Consider the following 20,404-nt stretch of genomic DNA (forward strand, 5'->3'; position numbering starts at 1 on the left):
GACCAGAGTCTGGGTGAAGGAGAGAAGTATGTAATCACAATGAAATGTAGTTCCAGAGTCTAACAATGCTCATTTCCCTATCAAGCCATGGTATGATAGTTACTGGACAGCTTAATTTTTGTCTGTCCCCAAACAGCATTCAAGGTTACTAATATGTTATTTAAAAAATTTAAATTACCCAAAGTGCACCTAACCACTTCACTCCATATTGAAATATTAGGAGGAGGAAAGGTATTAAAAAAATCAAAGCACCAGTAGTTTAGTTTGAGGCATACTTAGTTTTTCTAATAAATACACTAAAAGACACTGACTCCATTCCCACAGACCTAAGTGTATCAGCTTTTATTTAAAAGATACATTTTTTCACTACTGCACAGACAACTTTATTTTTACAGAAAACCCCAACAACAAAAGCACCAAAACAAACAAAAAACCAACCAACCAACACCCCCCCCCAAAAAAAAAAAAAAAGAACAACCCACCCCATCTTGCTTTTATTTACATGTTGTGTCAAGCAACTTTTCATTACATGCAGTTCGGTCAAATCTGACCATACTGTTAAAGCCTAGATCTAATACAACATTTACAGTACACCTTCATGGGCAGCTGAAGACAGCTATCTGTTCATGCCTGGAAATGAGCCAGCAGCAGTGCCTCAGCCCATCATATGGTCCACAACAGTATGGACTGCCTTTCAGAGCAGAAAGAGCAGAAACCTCTTTTCACCTCTTCCAGACTACTGACATACAGTATGATATGAATCTAAAATCTATGAATGACAGTAAAGACAGGTGAACTTTATATTCCATCCCTTCTCTAGTTTTCATCTGTCTGAATAGGCAACCTTCTCTATCCACTGAAGATGAACTCAGCTGCTTACATTCTTTCCTCCAAAAAATGAAGCAGCTGTCCTTATTTTCTCTTAAAAAATGTGGCCAGGAGACAGGGTACCCATCTTTGATATTAGGTCTGTCCCCTACAAAGCAGAAATCTCTTCCTTGGTCTTCTGGGAGTTCAAAAGCATACATCCTACCTCCTGTGGGGGACAACACATATATTAAAAATATGTTATGGACAAACAAAAATTGGAATATTATTCACCTTCCCTTTACCATTGTTCTACTAAGCACAAAACAATTCAAGATTCACAAGAGCAGACAAAGATCAAACATTTGTGTATGACTCAGCAGTTAGGACACACAATACATCCTCCAGATGTTATATTTTTAAAATAGAACTGCATGGCACTTATTAAATCTTATCTCCAAGGCTTGCATAATTCTAGCAAATATTCACACATGCACTACAGTGAGACTACCATGTACCAGACATAAATTTTCATTAAGAAAGTTCAGAAAAAACCTCCACGGCAATCTCAACAATATTATTATTATTATATCCAAGTGTTTCATTGTCCATTTTAAGCATTTGAAAATGTCTCCATTTTTTGAAGAGCCATAACTCTGTGCACTTCATACATATTTTCCTTCTACAAGGCTCCAGATATTTCAACATTTCAACAGTCACACACAAGATATATTTTTCTGAAGTGTTTCTTTTGAATCAAAGTTCTGTTCCCAAGTACAGGTGAACCAGACTTCTCTACAGTCCTATCAACAACGGTGTCCAAATGGTTGTTCTTGTTTCAACATGCAATCACAGCCATCTATCATTTTGTCTGCAACTCCAGCTAAGTGGTAGCTGAGCACTCTAAAAATAAAGCTAACAGATGTGTCTTGGGATCTAAATGGACATAATATTTTGAAAAATAAGCTGAACTGCTAACTTGCAAAAATGACATACATGCAAGTTGCAAGGAAAAAAAAAACACCCAAACATTAAAAGCTTCATGTTGGAAGTCAGACTTTTGAGGAAGGTGAGAAATTTAAGTTAAAGAGTCTTATTGTGCAAGTTTGAAAGTGTTGCTATGTGATCTCATGAATTCCTGGAAAAAGGAGATCTAAAACAGGTAGAGAAGAATCTGTCTTTAAAAGTCCCTCAGCCTTCTAGAAAGTTACCATCAAGCACAGTTCTTAGCTCTCTCCAGCAAACATCAAAAACTGACCAAAAATCAGAACAGTACCTCAACATCCAACATGTTTTATGACTGCATTACACAGCTCTTAAAGCTTTTTTCCCAACTGTCTCTATTTTGAAACCACACATTTATCTCTTTGCTTAATTAAATTAATCCTTTTTTTCTAAAAAGAGTCTTTCTGGTAATGACACAGACAGTTTCAAGTAAAAAAAAAAAGTACTATTAGTAAAGAGGCTTGTTATAATCAAGGATGGACTAGAATATCTATAATCAGCATATGGTTAAGGATTCCAAAAATCTGAAACACTTACTTCTTACCACATTCAGGCTCAAAAATCAGCCTTGGTAGCCAGTGCTCCATATATAAGCACTGAGCTACTGGAAAGCACTTACATTTCTGAAAATGCTCAGATACAGAAGATGACCCATTTAGATTATTTCTATATACAAATGGCTTTGCTTTTCAATGTATTCCCAGGAACAATGAAAGATAAAATTAAGGGGCTGTTTTATGTGACAGGGCAAGAGATTGAAAATATCAAAAGTAATAAAGATTTTTCTCTACCAGTCAGTTATCCTACATGAAACTTCTTACCAAATAATACTTCAGGACAATACTGATCATTAGGCAGCTACTTCCCATGGAAACTCTCTAATATCCAGGCAGAGAGCATGATGTCAGAAGCTGATACAAGTTCAGAATTAATAAAAAATTTAGGTCACAAATTTACATACATTTATTAATATGACACATTATTGGGCCACAGCAATCCACCATGAGAAGGTCATTCCAAGTATTACATGCTATGCTGTATTAACCAAATCACCAGACACTCAAAGGAATGGTCCACGGGTTTTGAACTTTTTGCAACACTGATCAGATTTCTAATGAATAACCAGATAGTAAACTTATAAAGAAACCACAGCTTACTAGAAGAACAGCCTATAAATACTGTAGTGTTTTAAGAGTCTATGAAATATGATAGATCTTAAGACTCAATCCCATCTACCTCAATCGGTTTCTTTCCCCTTTTGATGTAATATCACTGTTATCAATTTTTTTATGAATACTGCTAGTACTTGAAAACATTTGAGCCATGAAGCAGCACTCTGAATTTTCCTGCAGGTAGGACAGATGACCATATAGAAGGAATACACACCTGTCCAGAACCTAAAGACATGTACTTCAGCTGTGACCCCAGAATAAAACAATGTGTTGACCAGCTGAGTAGCGACACATATGGAAGAGAGGTCCAATTCTCCTCCCATAAGAACTGGACCTTTTTTAGATCAATAGTATAAACAAAAATCTTTCTCCTTGATAATAAACTTCTTCCATCTTCTAGACAAACAAAATTTTATAGTTAGAAGCAGAATGGATAAAATCTAGCTAAATCAGCTAGACACAGATAATTCCTAATATCTGACTTCCATTACTGGAAACATCATAGCTGGTAGACAATATATTCATTTTGGACTGAATTGCACAGAATCTCTCCCTGTAACATGGAACTTGCTGAAGGCAGATTTGTTTGAAGTTCATTTCCGTGGGAAACAAAAACTGTTAACTTCTTTTTAACTCCGGGATTTTTTTTTTTTATTATTAGTGGACTACTCGTGCTAGCCAGAGCCACAGAATGCATCTCTTTGTCTTGCCTGGGGATGCAGACAGCAGCGCTTCCAGTGGGTGCCACAGTGGAAGCTTCTGTGGCAGAGTAACCTCAGTTCCCTCTACATATGACTGATACCTGTGTGCATCTTACCATATAATGCCATTCCTCAGCTACAGTGTAGCTGCAACATGTGTTGTTTTCACAAGGGAAAACTCAGATCAAACTGCAATGCCAGAAACTTTCATTACCATCTCTACAGCAGTCTAAGCCACCTATCACTTCTCCTGAATTAACTGTAAGGTAATTTTTCTTTCTGCTGTGAAGATCATCTAATCATGGGGCATTTGAGGTTGCCCAAAACAGGATCAGCCAGAGCAGTTTGCTCAGAGTATTAAGATGTAACAAACACCACTGTTCTGTATCACCAGCAGAGACCAACATTTGCCATACTGGGTGGCATAGATGTGAAAGTTCCTTCCCCACAAATCAAACATTTTTGTAAAGCCCTTGTTCCTGAAGAGAGGCTTCCAAATGAAGACACCTATGACAAACTCAACCTGTACTTTCACAATTCTCAAGCTTGCTACATTTCACAACTGCACATGGAAACAGTTGCAGAAGTTTGTCAATCACAGCCTTCTCCTTTAATATCAACAAAAGGCAGAACCAGTTGAGAGTTAAAAGATCTTTCTAAGCATTTCTGCACAGACATTCAGTGGCTAGTGGCTGAACAAGATTTAACAAGTTAAGCATTTCCTTTTTTTACTGAAAAGCTGACTCTGCATGCCACTTTTACAAGTGCTGGTTGAACTACTTAAGTTCCCACATATTATCAACTTACAAGTGACTTGTGACTTTCCCAATTTTTTTTTTAATTACTTGAAGGCCTGTTTCACTGTTCCAAAATTATTATGGAGGCTGTGGTTTTGTTTTATGATAATGAGAACTTTTTCTAGAAAAACACTTGTCTGGTACAGCTCATCTGTCAGACAATCTATGTGAACCTGAGTGTGTCTGGAAGGTGAAAGATTCTCAAACCACAAACAGTGTCATGTTGGAGAAATATACCTAACAACTGTAATTTTGGCTACTCCATAGCCATTACATCAAAACTGGCAACTGGGAGCTGCTGGACAAGCCGCTTCAATATAGAATTTAGCATAAATATGACTAGGGAAATATCTTAGTGTCAACCACTGTTTCAGATTTCCATAACCTATGCATCTACTATGCAGTATAGATACCAGACTAAGAGCTACTCTGAAAGAAGACTCCACACCCAAAAAGGGGACTCATAAACTTGCTGGACTGGTCTGAGACAGCTTCAATTCATACATCAATTTTCATTCATGATTTTTCAAACTTCCCATCCCTATGCTACAAGCCATTTCTATATTCAATCTATTGATGCAGGAGTTTTACTCATTATCCCTCTGTTTTGGACTGCTTCATTTTGTTTAAAATAGTTCATTACATCAAACAACCAGAAAATTACTCCAAAATTACTCCAGAAATTACAACATTTATTTCAGCTACAGAAAACTGAGAATACCACACTGCAATGAATATTAATTTATTTGAGCAACCACCTCTGATGAGAAAGAACAAAGTTCAAATTATTGGTTTGAAGCAAGTAAAGCAAGGAGTTTAAGCTGGTTCTGTTTGTTCAAGAGAAACAGCCTAACAGTGAATGACAGACAGGTATACAGATACATACATATATGGAGAGAAATACAGATACATTTCGCAGACACAGGGAAAAAGTCTCAATTCCCTTCTCCTTGCAAAAAATGTATGGCTTCAATAAATTGCGTTTTACTGATTGAAGGGGCTTTTGCTTTTACATCTGCTATTGGAGAGCTTAAATTCACATGTATTTTATAGCCCACTCCTCCTTTTCTTTCATTTCCTTGGGTAAATAATTCCAATCTTTTCATTCCCTTGTCAAACTGTGCTATATCCATCATATCAAACTCTTTACAATACTGTGATTTATCTCTTTTAAACTAATTGACAGTTAATAATGCACTATGAATAGCACATAAGAATTAATGAATTTGTATACAATGGCAATTCCTTCTCTGTTTTTTTGCCCACTTCTGATTACAGCTATAATTTGAATAACAGTACCTTATCAAACCGTAATAATGCTCAGATTTTTTGTTCTATTAATACTGTTAATTTAGAAACTCTTCAGACCTATAAATGGAAACTTTCTGCCACCAAAACACACTGGTTTGCTTATACCAACAGGCAATTCTACCCGTCATCCTGATGTCCTTTCACAAAGCTTGCTTAGACTTCTCAGGAGATCTTTCCAATATTTGTGAATTTGATTAAACTGTTTTAAATCCTCAGGAAATAATTCTACTTTATGAATAAAATTCTACAGATGACTAATAAAAGATATTGGACAGCTCCTGTTCAATATTTAAGAGAAAAAATTAAGTCTTCTATAAGTTATTATTTCTGTTAATTCCTCTCAGATTTTTGTGATCCATGAAAATATTTTACCTCTCATATCATGGCTCTTTCATTTAATAGCCTGGTGTGAGGAAACTTCAATTACACCTTTTAGAAGTGTATGCAAAGTAGAACTATATTCATATTTAATCCACTCTGCTACTATTGCAATCAAAACCCCATGTAGACTGGTGAGGCACATTTATCATTGCAGAAGCAGTACCAACTACTTGTGATTTCAGTGATTTCAGTTAGTACTACTGAGTCAACCATCAGTCTGTTGTCATCACATACTTTATCTACAGGTATTTGTGACTGTAAAGGATGAGAACTACGTGTCCATACTTTTTCATTATGAGCACCCAACGACTTTCAGACCTGACCCCTATGCAAACTTTGAGACCACTTGCAGAGTATTTGTTGGAAACTCTCCTTCAGTAACTTAAAATCTATTGACCAATTTTCTACCAAATTTGTTTTTCAAATTTAAGAAAATAAGAGACAAATAGAGAACAGACACTCTATTAATGCTTGCAGAAAATGAATACAGCTTAACACAGAGCAGAAAAAAGAGGAAAAGACAGTACAAATGCCTTAGCTATAAAAAAATCTCTTCAACAGAATTTAATGTCTTTTCTTATATGCTAAAAACCTACACCTGGCTTTAGAACATATTTCTATTTTCTAATAAGTTTTAAATGTCATACTGCTAGGGCATTTATAATATTTTACTTCTGCATGGAATCAGCTGTCAGAAGACTAAATTCATGTCACAACCATAGTATCTAACTGAAAAGTCAGCCAACAAAAAGGTGTAAGCTCATTGAAAATTATCCATTATTTCTGCTCTTTGTTAAGAGCTTTGCTAAAATTTAACTACATTTGTTTGTTATTCTGTAGGTTTTTGAAAGTATAAGGGAATTTCTTACACCAACAGACAAGTAAGCTGTCTATCTAGTTTCTCCCAAAAATACAGGCACATATTCTCAGAACTGTATACATTTCTGATGACATTTTCTATCCTTTAACTGATTTTAAAAAACATTTTTCAGAGAATTAAGAAAACCAATATAAATTTGTAATTATGCTAATTAAGTTTATATTCCCGGAAGTCTATAATTAGTTTTGCTGCCTCTCTGACACAGTGCTCATTCAGCCTGTGCTGTAAGATGCAGTTCACAGTACTGCATATGGAGCTGAGTAGCTCGAAGAAGCTGCACAGCTTCCATCCTCCAGGGAAGAGGTGGCTCTGCAACAAATATTATTTAGTTTGCAAAGTCATCTGAAACAAGTACAACAGTCTTAGAATGATATGGGATAAGACTGGAACAACTTTTCTTTGAAACCACACCTTGTAAACATGAAATATAGAGCATGTAATCTGTGTCAGACAACCTCAAGATCCCTTCCAAAAAACTTAAAGAGACTGATTCACAGATGTACTGGAACAGAGAACTCTTTCTGCAATCTGGCGCCTTGGTATCTTTCAGAATCCGGGACTTAGTCCAAAATAACAAAAACTAGAAAAGGGGTATTATCACCCTTGCAGCAGTCAGAGGCTCCAAGGTAGTAGAAACAGCAGAGCGCGAGTTATAAAATGTGCCTCAGTCTCCAAGCAGCTAAATTAGAGTACACTGAGATGCATCAGACACACAAGCAGGTGCTCATAAAAGGGCCCAATCCCAATGCAGTAGGAGTAACCTGATAAGACTTACATCATGATACCTTTTCTCAGCAGCCAAAAGCATATGAACAGAGGCAAAAAAACCTCATTTTTTTTTAAATGCTGTATTTCCCACAGACAACAGAACTTCGTATTTTGGTTCAATCCTCTGTCTGATAAATAAAATGTTGGGGTTTTTTCTCCCTTTCCTCCAAACTGCAGACTTGCAGACCTTGGTGGATGAGAACTGAGAGTGTATGCAAGTGGGCTGATAGCAATTTAGGAGTACTAAAAAATACAGAGGAAAAAAACTAGAATAAGCAGGATTATATGCATCATTTTCTGTGGGGAAGAAAAACCAGCTGAAAGCACAAGGGTGTGAGATAAAGCATGCCCATAATGGAAAGCAACAAAAAAAGAACTATGAAAGAGCAAGCAAAGGGAAAAGAAAGTAGGATAGAATACATTAAAAGCAGAGAGAAACAGCTTTCGTGATCAACTATAGGGAAGAAAAAGACTGATGTGGAGGAAATTTGGGAAATGTTAAAATTTAATATATTGTACCTCAAATTGTGAAGCAAATCTGTCTCAAACAGGAAGTGTTGGGGGGGAGGGGGTATTTGATGGGTGTTCCTCCTCTTGGAAACTGGCTGCCTGAATTCAACCAAATTTGTCAGAGTTGTAGAATTCTCAAAAATACCTATAAAATGCTAAGTTCAAGAAATCAACATGCTGTCATTGTCCTGACCATGGGAAAGGATTCAGAATGCATTAACATCCTGTTGGACATTAGACGATCCACAAAAGGATGAGACTGTACTAAAAAAAAAATTCCATTAGAGCTTACTACCACTCTCAGGATTTAAAAAACCCTGAAGAAACCCACACACACACAAAAAAAAAAAAAAAAAAAAAAAGGAAAAAGGTAAAAGCCTGGCTTCTACTGCTCAAGGAACCACTCTCTTAAAATACTTCTTATTTCCTTCCACCAGGGGAAAAGACATGGTAATACTTGGTATTTACCACCAGCAGTAACAACAGACAAGTGTTAAAAGGCCCTCTTGATATGTAAAAACACTGTACAAAGGGAGATAGTTTTATCTTCCTTTGGAAAATTAAAGCAAGAAAAGCAAAGTGACTGCAAGGCAAAGCAGCAGTGAAAAAGCTGGATGGAAAGCAAAGCCAAGCAACCCAAAGCACCTTCCACCCACTGCTTCAGTCTGCCTCGGAACCAGCAGCATCCAACGCGTAACATGACACATTTTTGTGGAACTCAGTTAAAAAAGAACATACAGCACACAGTGATCAATGAGCAGAGCTTTTTAGAAAAGCTGTATCATCCTTTCAGTTTGCTTTATACCGATCAACCACTTCTTGAAATTACAAATATGCAGCTGATAGTCAAGACAAGCCAGTATATTAGCTCAACACAAATGACCAGCAGAAACTCCTCAGCTTTTTTGACAAAACCAGATTTTAGATCATGGTGTATATTAGCCATCTACGCTTTCAAACAGTCATGTCAGTTTTTCATACCCAGAAGTGACGTTGGCTTGCTTGCTGAAAATTAATTTTCACTACTATTTAAGCAATGAGAAACTTCAGACAGTATTGCCCTGAATGCCTTGTCATGTATTTGCTTATCTACTACTGCTGGTACCAGAAAGGCAGCTAATTTAAACAAGTAAATGATTTTTGTAGGTTCTGCAACAAACACATCTAGAATCCCAGGTGATTACATTTCACTGGTAAGCGAACTTGGATGCTTGGACACAACACAGTAGAACATACTTATGTCAGCTACCAAAGCTTTGCGAATCAAACACTTAAAATTCAAGGTTAACAAGGCAGAACTACTTTAATGATTTCCAACACAGTTCTCCTGATAAAATATCACAAACTGGTTGCACAAATAGACCTTGAATTTTTTCACTTTTCGGGAAGCACACCTTTCAACTTCAGACAATACCTGCATGCCAAGAGAAAAAGGAATGCAGTCATATGGAATCAGTTAACAATTGCTGCAAATAAACCAATTGAGTGCAGTGGGAGAACTCCTTTTGATATTAATATGCAGTGATTCATGTGAAGCGTCATATAGCTTTCCTTACTTATGGATTCATCATCCATAGATTTAAGATGAAAAAGTCACCTCATTACCATATGAAATCCTAGTTCTAGGTAGCATATTTCAGCTGTTGGAGATGCAAACAAAAGGTCTTGGTGTTGAAATGTGTGGGACTTTTACCTAAAATCCTGTTCTAGCATACAAAGACATAGCATACCTGTGTCTAACAGAACAGATCCTAATGCAGCACCTTGCTACACTCCACACCATCAACACTTTCTACATGCTCTCTACGTTTATTCTAGCCTTTCTTTAAAAACAAATAAAACCAAGCGATACCTTCTCAAAACAAATATTTCAAACCGTGACTGCTGAAGAGGGTGGAAAACTCAAAGTAGAGCATTTAATCGGATTAAATGCCACTGTGTGACAATTAGATGTCACTGTGTGCTCACTTTAATTCCGAAAGCACACGCGGCTCGAAGGGAAGTCAGGGCACGGAACCGCTCCAGGTGCCAGGCGTGCGATGCGCGCACCTGGCGCTGCAGCCAGCCCTCGGCCGGCGCTCCGCGCTCCCCGTTTCTCCTGTCCGCGGGCGCGCAGCAAGGCGCTGGGGAGCGGGCTGGGAGAAGTTGGAACCCGCGTGCTTCTCCTCGCTCCCGGCCATCCCCCGCGATCTCGGAGCCCTCCTAACAATGGTAGCAGTGTTCCCGCGGGCAGCCGTGCGCTGGGATGGGAGCGGAGCCCCGCGCACCTCTGCCCGGGCCGTTCCCGCGGCGGGCACGGGCGGGGCGGGCAGGGGGCGCCTCTCCCCGCACCTGGCGGCGGTGACGTCACCCCGCCGCCCCTTCCCCGCCCGCCCCGCCGCGCGCTGACCCCGGCCCGCTCCGCCGCCCCTTCCCCGCCGCGGCCGGCAGCGGGAGAACGAGGGGAAGCGCCGTGCTCCGGCACAAGTGCGGCCCCCTCCGCTCGCCCGCCTCGCAACACGCCCCCCTCACGCCGCTGCCCGCGGGGGCGGCGGGGACACGGAGGAGAGCGGCTCCACGGCGTGCTTCCCCCCTTCCCTCCATCACAGCCTCCCGCCGCCGCCCCCCGCGCGGGCGCGGACAAAGGGCAGGGGAGCAACACCTGGCGAGCGCCGGTCCCTTTGTGGGCTGGGCGCGTCCCGCAGCCCCGGCGGCGATGGGCAGCGGGGGCCGGTCCCTCCCGCCCGCCCCGCAGACCGCGAGGGAAGGAAGGAAGGTAGGGGGGCGGGGGCCACTTACTCGCCTGCCCTCGCTGCGCACCTTCACGCCGCTCAGCCCCAGCCCCTCCCTCCGCGGCCGCCGGGGCGCTGGAAGTTCAGGCGGCGCCAGCCATTCCCGGCTGGCGGCTCCGCGTTCCGGGGGGGCGGCGGCGGCGGGCGCGGAGCGTCCCCGGCGGCTTCACAATAGACACCGGGCAGCGCGCGCGTGTCTCTGTGTGTGTGCGCGTGTGTGTGTGCGCGCGCGGGGGGCGGGGCCTCTCCCGGCGCGCCGAGCCGGGCGGGAGGGAGCGGGGGGGGAGCGCTGTTTACCCGGCGGCCGAACCCGGCCGCCCCCCCACACCGCCCGATGCTCGGGCTGGTCCATGCGCCGCCGCCCCCCACCCCGCGGGCGGGCAGGTGGTACAGTCCGGCCCGCCGGGCTCCCTCTCCCCGGCGCGGGCGGGGCGGGGCCCCGCCGCTGTGACGTGCAGAAGCCGGGTGTGCCGGCGGCCAATCAGCGCGAGGGGGCGGAGCTCCCCGGGCACGGCGCGGGGCCGGAGCGGTGGGAGCCCGAGGGTGACAACTGGGGGTCCTGCGGGCTCCCCGCTCCGCTGCTGAAAAGACGGCGAAGACGCTTTGTGTGGGGGAAGAAGGGGCCGGCTGGAGTTCTTCCCGGGCTGTTGAATATTTATTTTCCCCTGCCGCCAGACAAAGTGAATGCGAGCGCCGGAGGGAAACTTCCGAGCGCGGCGCCGCGTTGCATGCTGGAGCTTGTAGTCCTGATCTAGAGTCCTGGAAGGTTAAGCAACAACAACAGCCAAGGGGGGTGTTCTCCCCTCCAACGCCCGTATATCCCGTAACAAAATTTATCCTCTAGAGTGTGTTTTCTGTTTTAACAAGCCACAATTTTGAGGCGCAGCTCTACCCCTCTCTTTCTGCGGGGGAAGGGACGCGTCGAGCCCTGCGGAGCTGCCAGGACCTGCCCGTCCCGTCATCCCCCGCGCCAAGATGTCGGCGGCGATCGCCGCGCTCGCCTCCTACGGCGGCTCCGACTCGGAGCCCGACTCGGAGCCCGAGGCCGAGGGCGGCTCTCAGCGCTCCGCCGCCGTGCTCGCCAGCCGCGATGCCGTGCTGCACCTCCGGGCGCCGCCCGCCGCGCCCCCGGCCCTGCCCGTCGATGCGGCCCCGGAAGTGGCCGTGAAGGTAGGCAGCCCTGCGGGCCCGGGCCGCCCGGCCGGCCGGCCTTGTGTCCGCACCGCCGGCCTGGAGACAGCGCTGGGGGCAGCCCCGGAACAGCCCCGGCTGGGGAAGCGGGGCGGGAGGTGCGCGGTGCCGCCGCATGGCCCTGCCCTGCCTTGCCGGGAGGCGTGGGGGCCGGAGCTGGGGAGGGGAGGGCGTGTGTCGGGGAGCTCCCGTGGATTCCAGCCGCGGGGGCCGGGTTTATTAAAGCGTGTTAGCTCCGTCTGAGAGCGGGCCTTGATCCCAGTTCTCGAGACACTTGTGGGCTGTTCCCTGTGGAAGGTGTTTTCCTGCGTGGCTTTCCCGGGTTGTGGGGTGAAGTCGATTCTTGGTCGGGTGGCTGCAACCGAATCCTCTTGGAAAGGACAGCCTGAAAGCTGGTTGGTGTTTCTGTATCATTATTGCTGGGGAAACCTTTCTTTTGCAAGTTCAGTATCGCATTGGCTCACTTTTGTGATAGCAGAAAGGGAGAGGGGAGGGTGCTGATTTAGCTTTGGGATTTTTTGTACAGAAAACAGATTTCTAATCAAAAGCAGGCATCTTGCCGTGATAACTGTCATTGTTACTGTCCTGCTGCCACATGCTCAGAAAAGTTTCTTGCCTAGTGACCAAGAGATGGATGGGCTCTTTCACTTTGTTGTCATTAGTTAATTCATACCACAATTTATCATATTTTTATGTACATGCTGTGTTGTGTATAGTGACTACGTTTGTTTATCTCTTAGAGGCTTGGAAATCTGGCTTCTCAAGTCACAGCATCCAGCAGGCTGTCTTGTGCCCATTCAAAAAGAAATCCTAATTAACATCTATAGTGTTTCCTGAGTGTTAGGGAGAAGTGGCAAGTAGCATTGGATGTGCTTTCCACCACCTTTAAGCCTGTAGCAACAGGCTTTCCCTTTGCCTTGCTGGCACAAAAGTTCATGTAGTTGCTCAGGGACTGGCAACCACAGCTTGTATTTTTGGCAGCTGGGAGTGTGAACCTGAAATGGTTGGTGTTCTGCATTCTGACTGTTTTAGCTGTTTCTAGTTCAGAATTTTGGCCTGTGAACTGGCCAAATACTTATGTATGCTTTAAACAGGAACGGGTCCTCACTCTCTTTAATAGCAGGTGTCATTGCTGGCACACTGAGCTGACAGCATGTGGGCTACTCAAGTGTGCATAGCAAATAAAGCCCTAAGCTGTTACTCCTACATGTATTTAATTTTTTGGTCGAAATCTGCTGAGTCCTTGTTTCAAAGTACATCATAGTTACATAAAGTCACATTTCTATGAAAATAATTATTCTGTAATTGAAAGCTGTACTAATGGTAACTGTGTTTCAAAAGTTTGAGGGGGTTGCTTTTGTTACAACCTCTTCTTACAGCCTGCTTCTTGAAATAGGTCTGATCTTGATGTTAAATTGCTCATAATACATAACAGCTATAACTGTTGTTGACTCCAATCCAGTAATACTTCTCCTCTCATTCTAAACTGGGCAGCCCCCTGGAAGAAAGTTGCATGTTTCTGTTGCTGTTTTTAGCACCACTAAAATCACTTGAGGGAACAGCAGAGGATGAAGGTTTATGCTTCTGGTCCCTTCATGCAGAACAAGATAGGTTGTAACTGCAGGACATTCAAAGAGGGACAGCTGGGCTGAAGAAGGGTTCTGCTGCTGTGTGAGGAGGTAATGAGAAGGCCAAAACAGACAGCTGAGGTGCAAAATATGATAGACACCTACAAAATCATTAAATGGCACGGAGAGGAGTTAAATACTCGCTGTCTCTTCCATGACAGCAGCCATAAGCTGTCCAGTAGGAGTTAGGTTCAAAGCAAATAAAAGGATGCAGCTCTGCATGCAATGTGTAGTAGGGCTTATTGTCATGCCAAGAAGTACAGTGTGTTGTAGAATTTTGTTACAAGGAGAGTCTGGACAAGTGCTTGGAAGAGATCCATTAAAGGATGAGGTGTCAATAAATACACAGATTTCCCCACGTCTCACCAAGACCTGAAAATATTTGGCTGTTGGAAGAGTGCAGATTATCATCATATACTCTTGCTCTGCTCTTACTCTCCCCAAATGCCAAGTTTCCATAAGGCAGATGTTTTCTTTTGTGGGAACAGTGGACAGGTTAATCAAGATATTTTCTTTCTCCAAATACATCAAGCAGTAGGTAAGCGTGACAGTGGTGTAAATAGAGGCTGTTCAAGAAAGGGAAGGGAGCCCAGTTGCCAACAACCAGGCAATTGTCAAACCCAATTATAATTAGTTTTCCTACAGTTTCTACTTCTATGAAAAAATCACCCTAACACTGCTGGCAATTCTATCTTCACTTTCACATTATACATGTAGAAGGAAATTCAGGAAATTGCATTTTCTGTGAAGAAATCACTTCACAGGAACCATTGTGCCTATAAGCTTTACTTTTGAGAGAACAGCTATTGTTTGATCTCTGCCCAGGGTAGGGCTCAGATGGGAGCAGATTTTGTGATCCTTCTCTGCAGCAAGCCCTTCAGTAGTCTTGAGGAGGGGACATTTACCTGGCTCAGAATAACCAGGCTGGCCCAGCCCAGAACAGGAGCTGGAGGATCCGTGTTGCCTTTAATGTGAGAGGGGATCAGAAGTGGCAGCTCCCTTTGAATCTGGCTTACCTTTGGCACTATGCAGGTTTCCAGAGAAGTTTTACGTAAGGGGAGGAAGCAGAATTCAGTCTCTCTTCTTAATGTTTTTTTAAAACCTAATCCTGCTAGCAATGGAGAGAAGAAAGATACAAAGTGGTGTGTAACAATTCTGTAGCAGACTTGGGAAGTGTTACTTGTTAGGAATGTTTGTCTTTGACAGGGTGGGTTTTCCAGCTTTCTTTGACACAAAATATCTTGTAGAGGGTAGATGTTTAGAGCTTGTCATTCTGCAAGATCCAGGGAATCCAGCCTAGCTCAACAAAACATTTAGCATATGCTTTTCTTGCTGGTTTATTTTTATTCTGTTGAAGTTAGTGAGGCAGTCATTTACTATTAGGAGTGCATGAATGGGTAGAAAGAATAAAAGCTGATAACAGCCATGTGTTAATGTTGGAGCTTCACTGCAAATGCTATTTATCTCTTGGTAATAAATTTGTAAATCTTTAGAATGAGATAATGTGCATTTGACAGCCCAAGTGGTTTAGGCAAAAATAGATAAGTGACAAACTGCTTAAGTCTCAGTAGCTCATGGGATGTGGGCTTAATTTACCACTTTTTAATGTGATCGATAATTAAAACTAATTAAATGTTATGCAAAGCAGCCTGCCCTTTTTTAGCTATTTGACTGACTAATAATGATTATACCTGGGGAAATGGAATGTTGTAGGTTTATTATCTGAAATGTCCAGAAAAAAAAAGAAAAACTGCCAACATGTAGACATCAAAACTCTCTGCTTGCATAAGATGAAGCTGGAAAATATATGCCAGGTTATATCCTTTCCAAGGAGCAGAGTTACCATCCAGCGTTGCAGTACACAGTGCACCTCAATCTTTTTATTTAAGGCTTGTTTTGTTGCCTGTTACAGGGATTTTGCTGCTGTTTAATTTAAGAAATATTTTTGTCTTTTGTGCACATAAAGAAACTTCTAGCAAGCTTTTTTAACATAATTTTGTTATTATTATTTTTTATTCTATAAATTGATTTTTGTAGAAAGCAACACTTGTTTTATGGCGTTTGGGTAGGAGTTTTTTTGAAGAAAAAGAGGACTGTGGCATGTTTAAGAAACCTGTTAAGGAGGAAAGTTAATCTGATCTATTGTACTGGTAGTCTAAAATCCCTTCTACTTCCTGTCCTCTTTCTTATGCTTTACAGTGGCCAAGCTTTATGGTAGCACTGAAGGAGCATGCCTTGAAAGGAACCAGATTTGGTGATCTCTGGGAAATTGTAATGAAGCACCCCCTTGTCTACACTTAGCATCAAAACCCTCTTCCTGTCTCAAGATAGACTCCTTAGGCAATGCTAATACCCAAGAGTACAGCCCTGTGTGTCATTCCCCCATAACAGTCTGATTGTGTTTTGTTAAACAGAAGGTGCAAAAGGGCAACACTTAACTATCAAAAGAATTTTTTTATCTCATCAAGTCATCTCTGAACTGTAAAGTAACCTGACATTGCAAATAAGTAGACATCACATCTATTTTAAAAAACCCAAAACAACATACCAACACAGTAAGTAGTTTGGTGAAATGACATCATCTGCTTCTTCTTGCCTTGTATCAGCAGTGATTCTTGCATCTCTGTGGACAGACATTCATTCAACCTGTCTGCCAAACTTCAGTGGGTCTATGGAGTGAGCATTTTCAGGTTTTGATTCTCCTTATTTCTGCAAAGTTACATAATCTGAATCTCTTCTGTGCTGAATTAGATTGCTCAAATTTTCTATTCAGGTTGTATTTTCTTATCCCTTCAATAATTTTTTTTTTTCCTTTTGGACACTTTTCAGTTGCATGTGTCTCACCTGACATGTGGTGCCCAATGCAGTCACTGTATTTCAGTTGGGTGCTTGTTACAAGTGCTGAGAAAAGCAGAGGTGACACATAAAGCTGAGTTTGGAGCTTCTTTCTATTATGTTTTTCAAGATAGCCATATTCAGTAAAACATAACTTCCTAAACCCTTAATTCTTTGGTTCCAGGTTATATGGGGTGTACAGCCCTTTAATGATATTACAGCATGCCATAAAGCCCATATTAATGCAATTTCTGAGTTGCAGCAAACACCAGCTGCTTTTCTGCCAGTCATACAGCTGAACTTTTCACTTTCTCCAAAGGAACACTGCATCTGTTTGAGAGCTTTTTGACCCCCCTTTTTATGGTTCCTGTGCCTTTGAGAGTGGAAGTGATCTAGAGTAATACTTAGCCCTTCACTGAAATCACAGATGCCCTCCTCTTTCAGCTCAACTACTGATCATCTCCCATCCCACAGAGCCACTTGTGTCACACAAGCTACATGATGGATTGCTCACCTTAGGCTTTTAGATAAATCATTCCTGTGACCAAAGGAAAAGCTGCAGCACAGCAGAGAGGTGATCTCTTAGATTACCTTATCTCAGTCACAGCTCTGCCAGACTGCTGCTCCTGTGATCCCTTCCCTGTCAGCTGCAGCTATGGCAAATGCATGCAGTTAAGGCTGTTGCCAGCATAAAGGGACAGTATTGTTAGACCTGTATTACCTTTTCTTGCTTTCTGGGTCCTAGAAAGATGAGTTCTGCTGAACTGGTCTTCTGGCAGTTATACCTGGAGATCTTCACCATATGCAGAGGTTGCCGATGAGTTATTTCCTCTCATCTGGAAAAAAAAAAATAAGGCCACAACCAAAATGCACCAATGCAGATAGCTTGGCAGTTGGTGAAATGAATGATGGGCTAGGTTAATATTTTTAATGTTTCTGCTACCTACTAGAGTCTCATAATGCTGTACAAAAAGGCACTTACCAGATATTGACCAAAGGATAATCTGTCTGCTGCAATTTGAACTCTTGCCATGGACTAACATTTGGCAATATGTTGGGTCAATACTTTGTATTCCTATCAAGAGTTCATTTTTTAAAAATACTGAGAAAATAGAGTGAGTAGTTGGACCACATTCAAATGATTACACAGTTTAAAGCAAAATGATGTAATGGAAAGATAACCATTATGTGCTTCAGCAGCATGTTATGAGCTTGTCATTTGTTGCCCTAATATATGAAAACGTGAATAAGACTGGAGGTCTTGAGGAGCGTAGCTCTTATAAATATAACATGTGCTTCAATTTCAAGGCTCGGTGGTTTTCACAGAAAGAATGTGCCTGTGGTGGTCTAGGAGTGAACATATTGTGTGGCTTTCAAGTGACTCAGCACTGTTCCACCAGCAGCGAAGTAGAACCAGAATTGCTGTAATCCTCCAGCAGAGGATCAGCTTTTATGGCACAATCTGTTTCTTTTCTCAATTACCAAGCAGCATATAATAGAACTTCACAGGAAGAAAAGAGGAGGAAAAATAGCAGGACTGAAAAATTCTTGGCATTTTTGCAAATCTGGGTTTTTTTGCTTTTTCAGATTAAAGAGCAGAATAAAACCCTGTCCTAATTTCAAGTAAGCTGATCACTGTTCAAATGTCACTAACCACAGATCAGATAAACTTTGCCTTATTATCAATTATATGAATTTTTATTTTCTCAAATGCTGCGTTTTATGGACAAGATGAGAGGTGTAGCTGGAAGAATAAGCTGTATGATGTGACTTGGAAAAAGGTGCCTGTGGAAAATGTCCTCATGACATGGAGCAGTGAGAGGAAGTGTAAGTTTGTAGGTAATGCAGGTTAGGAATGGTTTTGGTGTGCTCCTGTTCTGACTGGGAACGTGTGGGTTTTTTGCTGAATGACAGGATCAGGCCTGCTGTGCTGTTTGCAGGCACGTTCATGGTGTGTGAAAGTCAGGGCTGTGAACGTACCAGTAGCTGTTGACCTCCAAGCCCAGTGAATTGGAAGGGTGGTGGGATGAGAAAAAGGAGGTCAGGCCAAGAACTGGTGGTGCTGAGGCTTCAGACAAGATCATTGCAATGGCTGGACCTGCCTGTTAAAATAATTGATAATGTGGTGAGAGTAAAGCTTTCTGCTTGGACTTAACAATTCTACTGAGACAGTGGCCTTAGTAGAAAAGCAATTAGTGGGATTGCTGATGTCATGGTTTTGGTTTTTTTTGAGTTTTTTTACATTATTATATTTTCCTTTGCTGAGCAGTTTTAATCAAATATAATCAGGTAACAAGCCAAAGATCTTCAGGTACTGTTTTTCTTTTCTGTGTTCTAGAAAATCAGGTTTTAAAATCTTTTAAATATTGTATGCATGAGCAAATTTGTAACTGATCTGCTGTTGAATGGGGGGGGAGAGAAAAAGCTTCTTCTGGTATTGTTAGCTATTCTCTTATGTCAGAGAATACTAACAATATTAAACAAGTTAAGAATGTGCCATTTTGTTCTTTTGAGATACTATAATATAAAGCAAGATTGAGTTTATTTTCTGTTAATGAGATAATTTTCTGTTAGTGAAGCAATTGCTAAAATCTGGTTCTCTGTTGTGCCACTTTCTTTTGTAAGTCACAAATGCTTTGGGATCCTGTTGTAGGTAAGCACTGACTAAGCAATGATGCTAGGATAGCTTTTTCAGTATGATTACTGGGGATTTTGTCAGTATACTAGCACATTCTGAGTCCTTTTCAATTGCTGTTTTTCTAGAATAAAGATACAGGAAGCAATGGCAGTAATAATTCTGCAAAATAACTTTCTCCTTCATTAACTGTGGGCTTGATGAGGGAAGGGGTTCTGATGATGTGAAAGAGCCTTTGTAAAGCTCTGAAACCAGGTCTTTTTGGGCACTCCTACCTTGTCAGCCATTTTCTTCTCTGTCTTCTGTTTCAGCTGCATGTGCCCTTCTGAATTTTTCCCTGTGAGTTGCTTGAAGTTATTTTTTGGTTAATCCCTCTTTCTTGTCCTTTCATCAATCAAGTTAAATTTTTGTCACATCAGACTTGCAAATGTGTTTAATGCTAAAGCTGAATTACATTTATACCTTTCAGTATAAAAATGTACCTTTTGGAAATAAGGGATTATTGGATTTTGTGAAAACCATTGTTATACATAATGTTTGTATGTAGTGTTGATATGTAATTTTTTTTTCTTTGCAACTGTCTGTCAGAATAGTTGCTTTTGATTTCTGCCTTCTACCTTTTGTAGAGTTCTAGCTTTCATACCTTTATATTAGATTCATAACCATTTTAATTGGTTTTTCTTAACAAGTCTGATTTTCAAACATCCTAAAAAATCTTTCCTTCAGTCTTGCTGCTGTTTTTAAAAATGTGTGCATGAAATCTTTAAATAAAAAGAAATAATTTTTCACATGCAAAAATCTTTCAAGTGTTTAAGACAAGTTTCTCAGTGACCACCTGACATTAGTTTTGCAATCAATATTTTTGTGAAAGAGAAACTTTGGCCAAGGTGCTCTTCTCTTTCATAATGCTTGAAGTGTCAACTTGAACCACAGCCCTAATTTGGACTGAAAGAAGGTAATGTCATATATTTAAATAGCTGTGTGTGAAAAATGGGTTATTAATATGTCTGTT

The 20,404-nt window shown here is 41.7% G+C and overlaps 2 protein-coding genes and 1 long non-coding RNA gene across 6 annotated transcripts in view; 2 read left to right on the forward strand and 1 right to left on the reverse strand.

The window, feature by feature from the left end:
* The window catches only part of WASF1 (WASP family member 1), an 86,607-nt gene extending 75,336 nt beyond the window's left edge, over positions 1–11,271 (reverse strand). Inside the window, exon 1 of one of the 3 annotated variants that reach the window (XM_064412913.1) lies at positions 11,132–11,271. The gene's annotated coding sequence lies outside the window, so the exon portion shown is untranslated. Of the gene's footprint in view, positions 1–11,110 lie in introns of all 3 variants that reach the window. The other 2 variants (XM_064412910.1, XM_064412911.1) reach the window with 2 other exon arrangements.
* An 807-nt stretch (positions 11,272–12,078) lies between these two features.
* Positions 12,079–20,404, forward strand: part of CDC40 (cell division cycle 40) — a 36,726-nt gene continuing 28,400 nt past the window's right edge. Inside the window, exon 1 of one of the 2 annotated variants that reach the window (XM_064412906.1) lies at positions 12,079–12,273. In XM_064412906.1, the coding sequence (XP_064268976.1) occupies positions 12,079–12,273 (195 nt within the window). Of the gene's footprint in view, positions 12,274–12,549; positions 12,690–20,404 lie in introns of those variants that run through there. The other variant, XM_064412907.1, reaches the window with a different exon arrangement.
* On the forward strand, positions 12,706–20,368 carry LOC135296500 (uncharacterized). Its single transcript, XR_010358593.1, has 2 exons — positions 12,706–18,380; positions 18,489–20,368. It is a non-coding gene; the product is annotated as an uncharacterized LOC135296500 (long non-coding RNA).

Source organism: Passer domesticus, chromosome 3 (genome assembly GCF_036417665.1).
Source record: "Passer domesticus isolate bPasDom1 chromosome 3, bPasDom1.hap1, whole genome shotgun sequence".
Lineage (NCBI taxonomy): Eukaryota > Metazoa > Chordata > Aves > Passeriformes > Passeridae > Passer > Passer domesticus.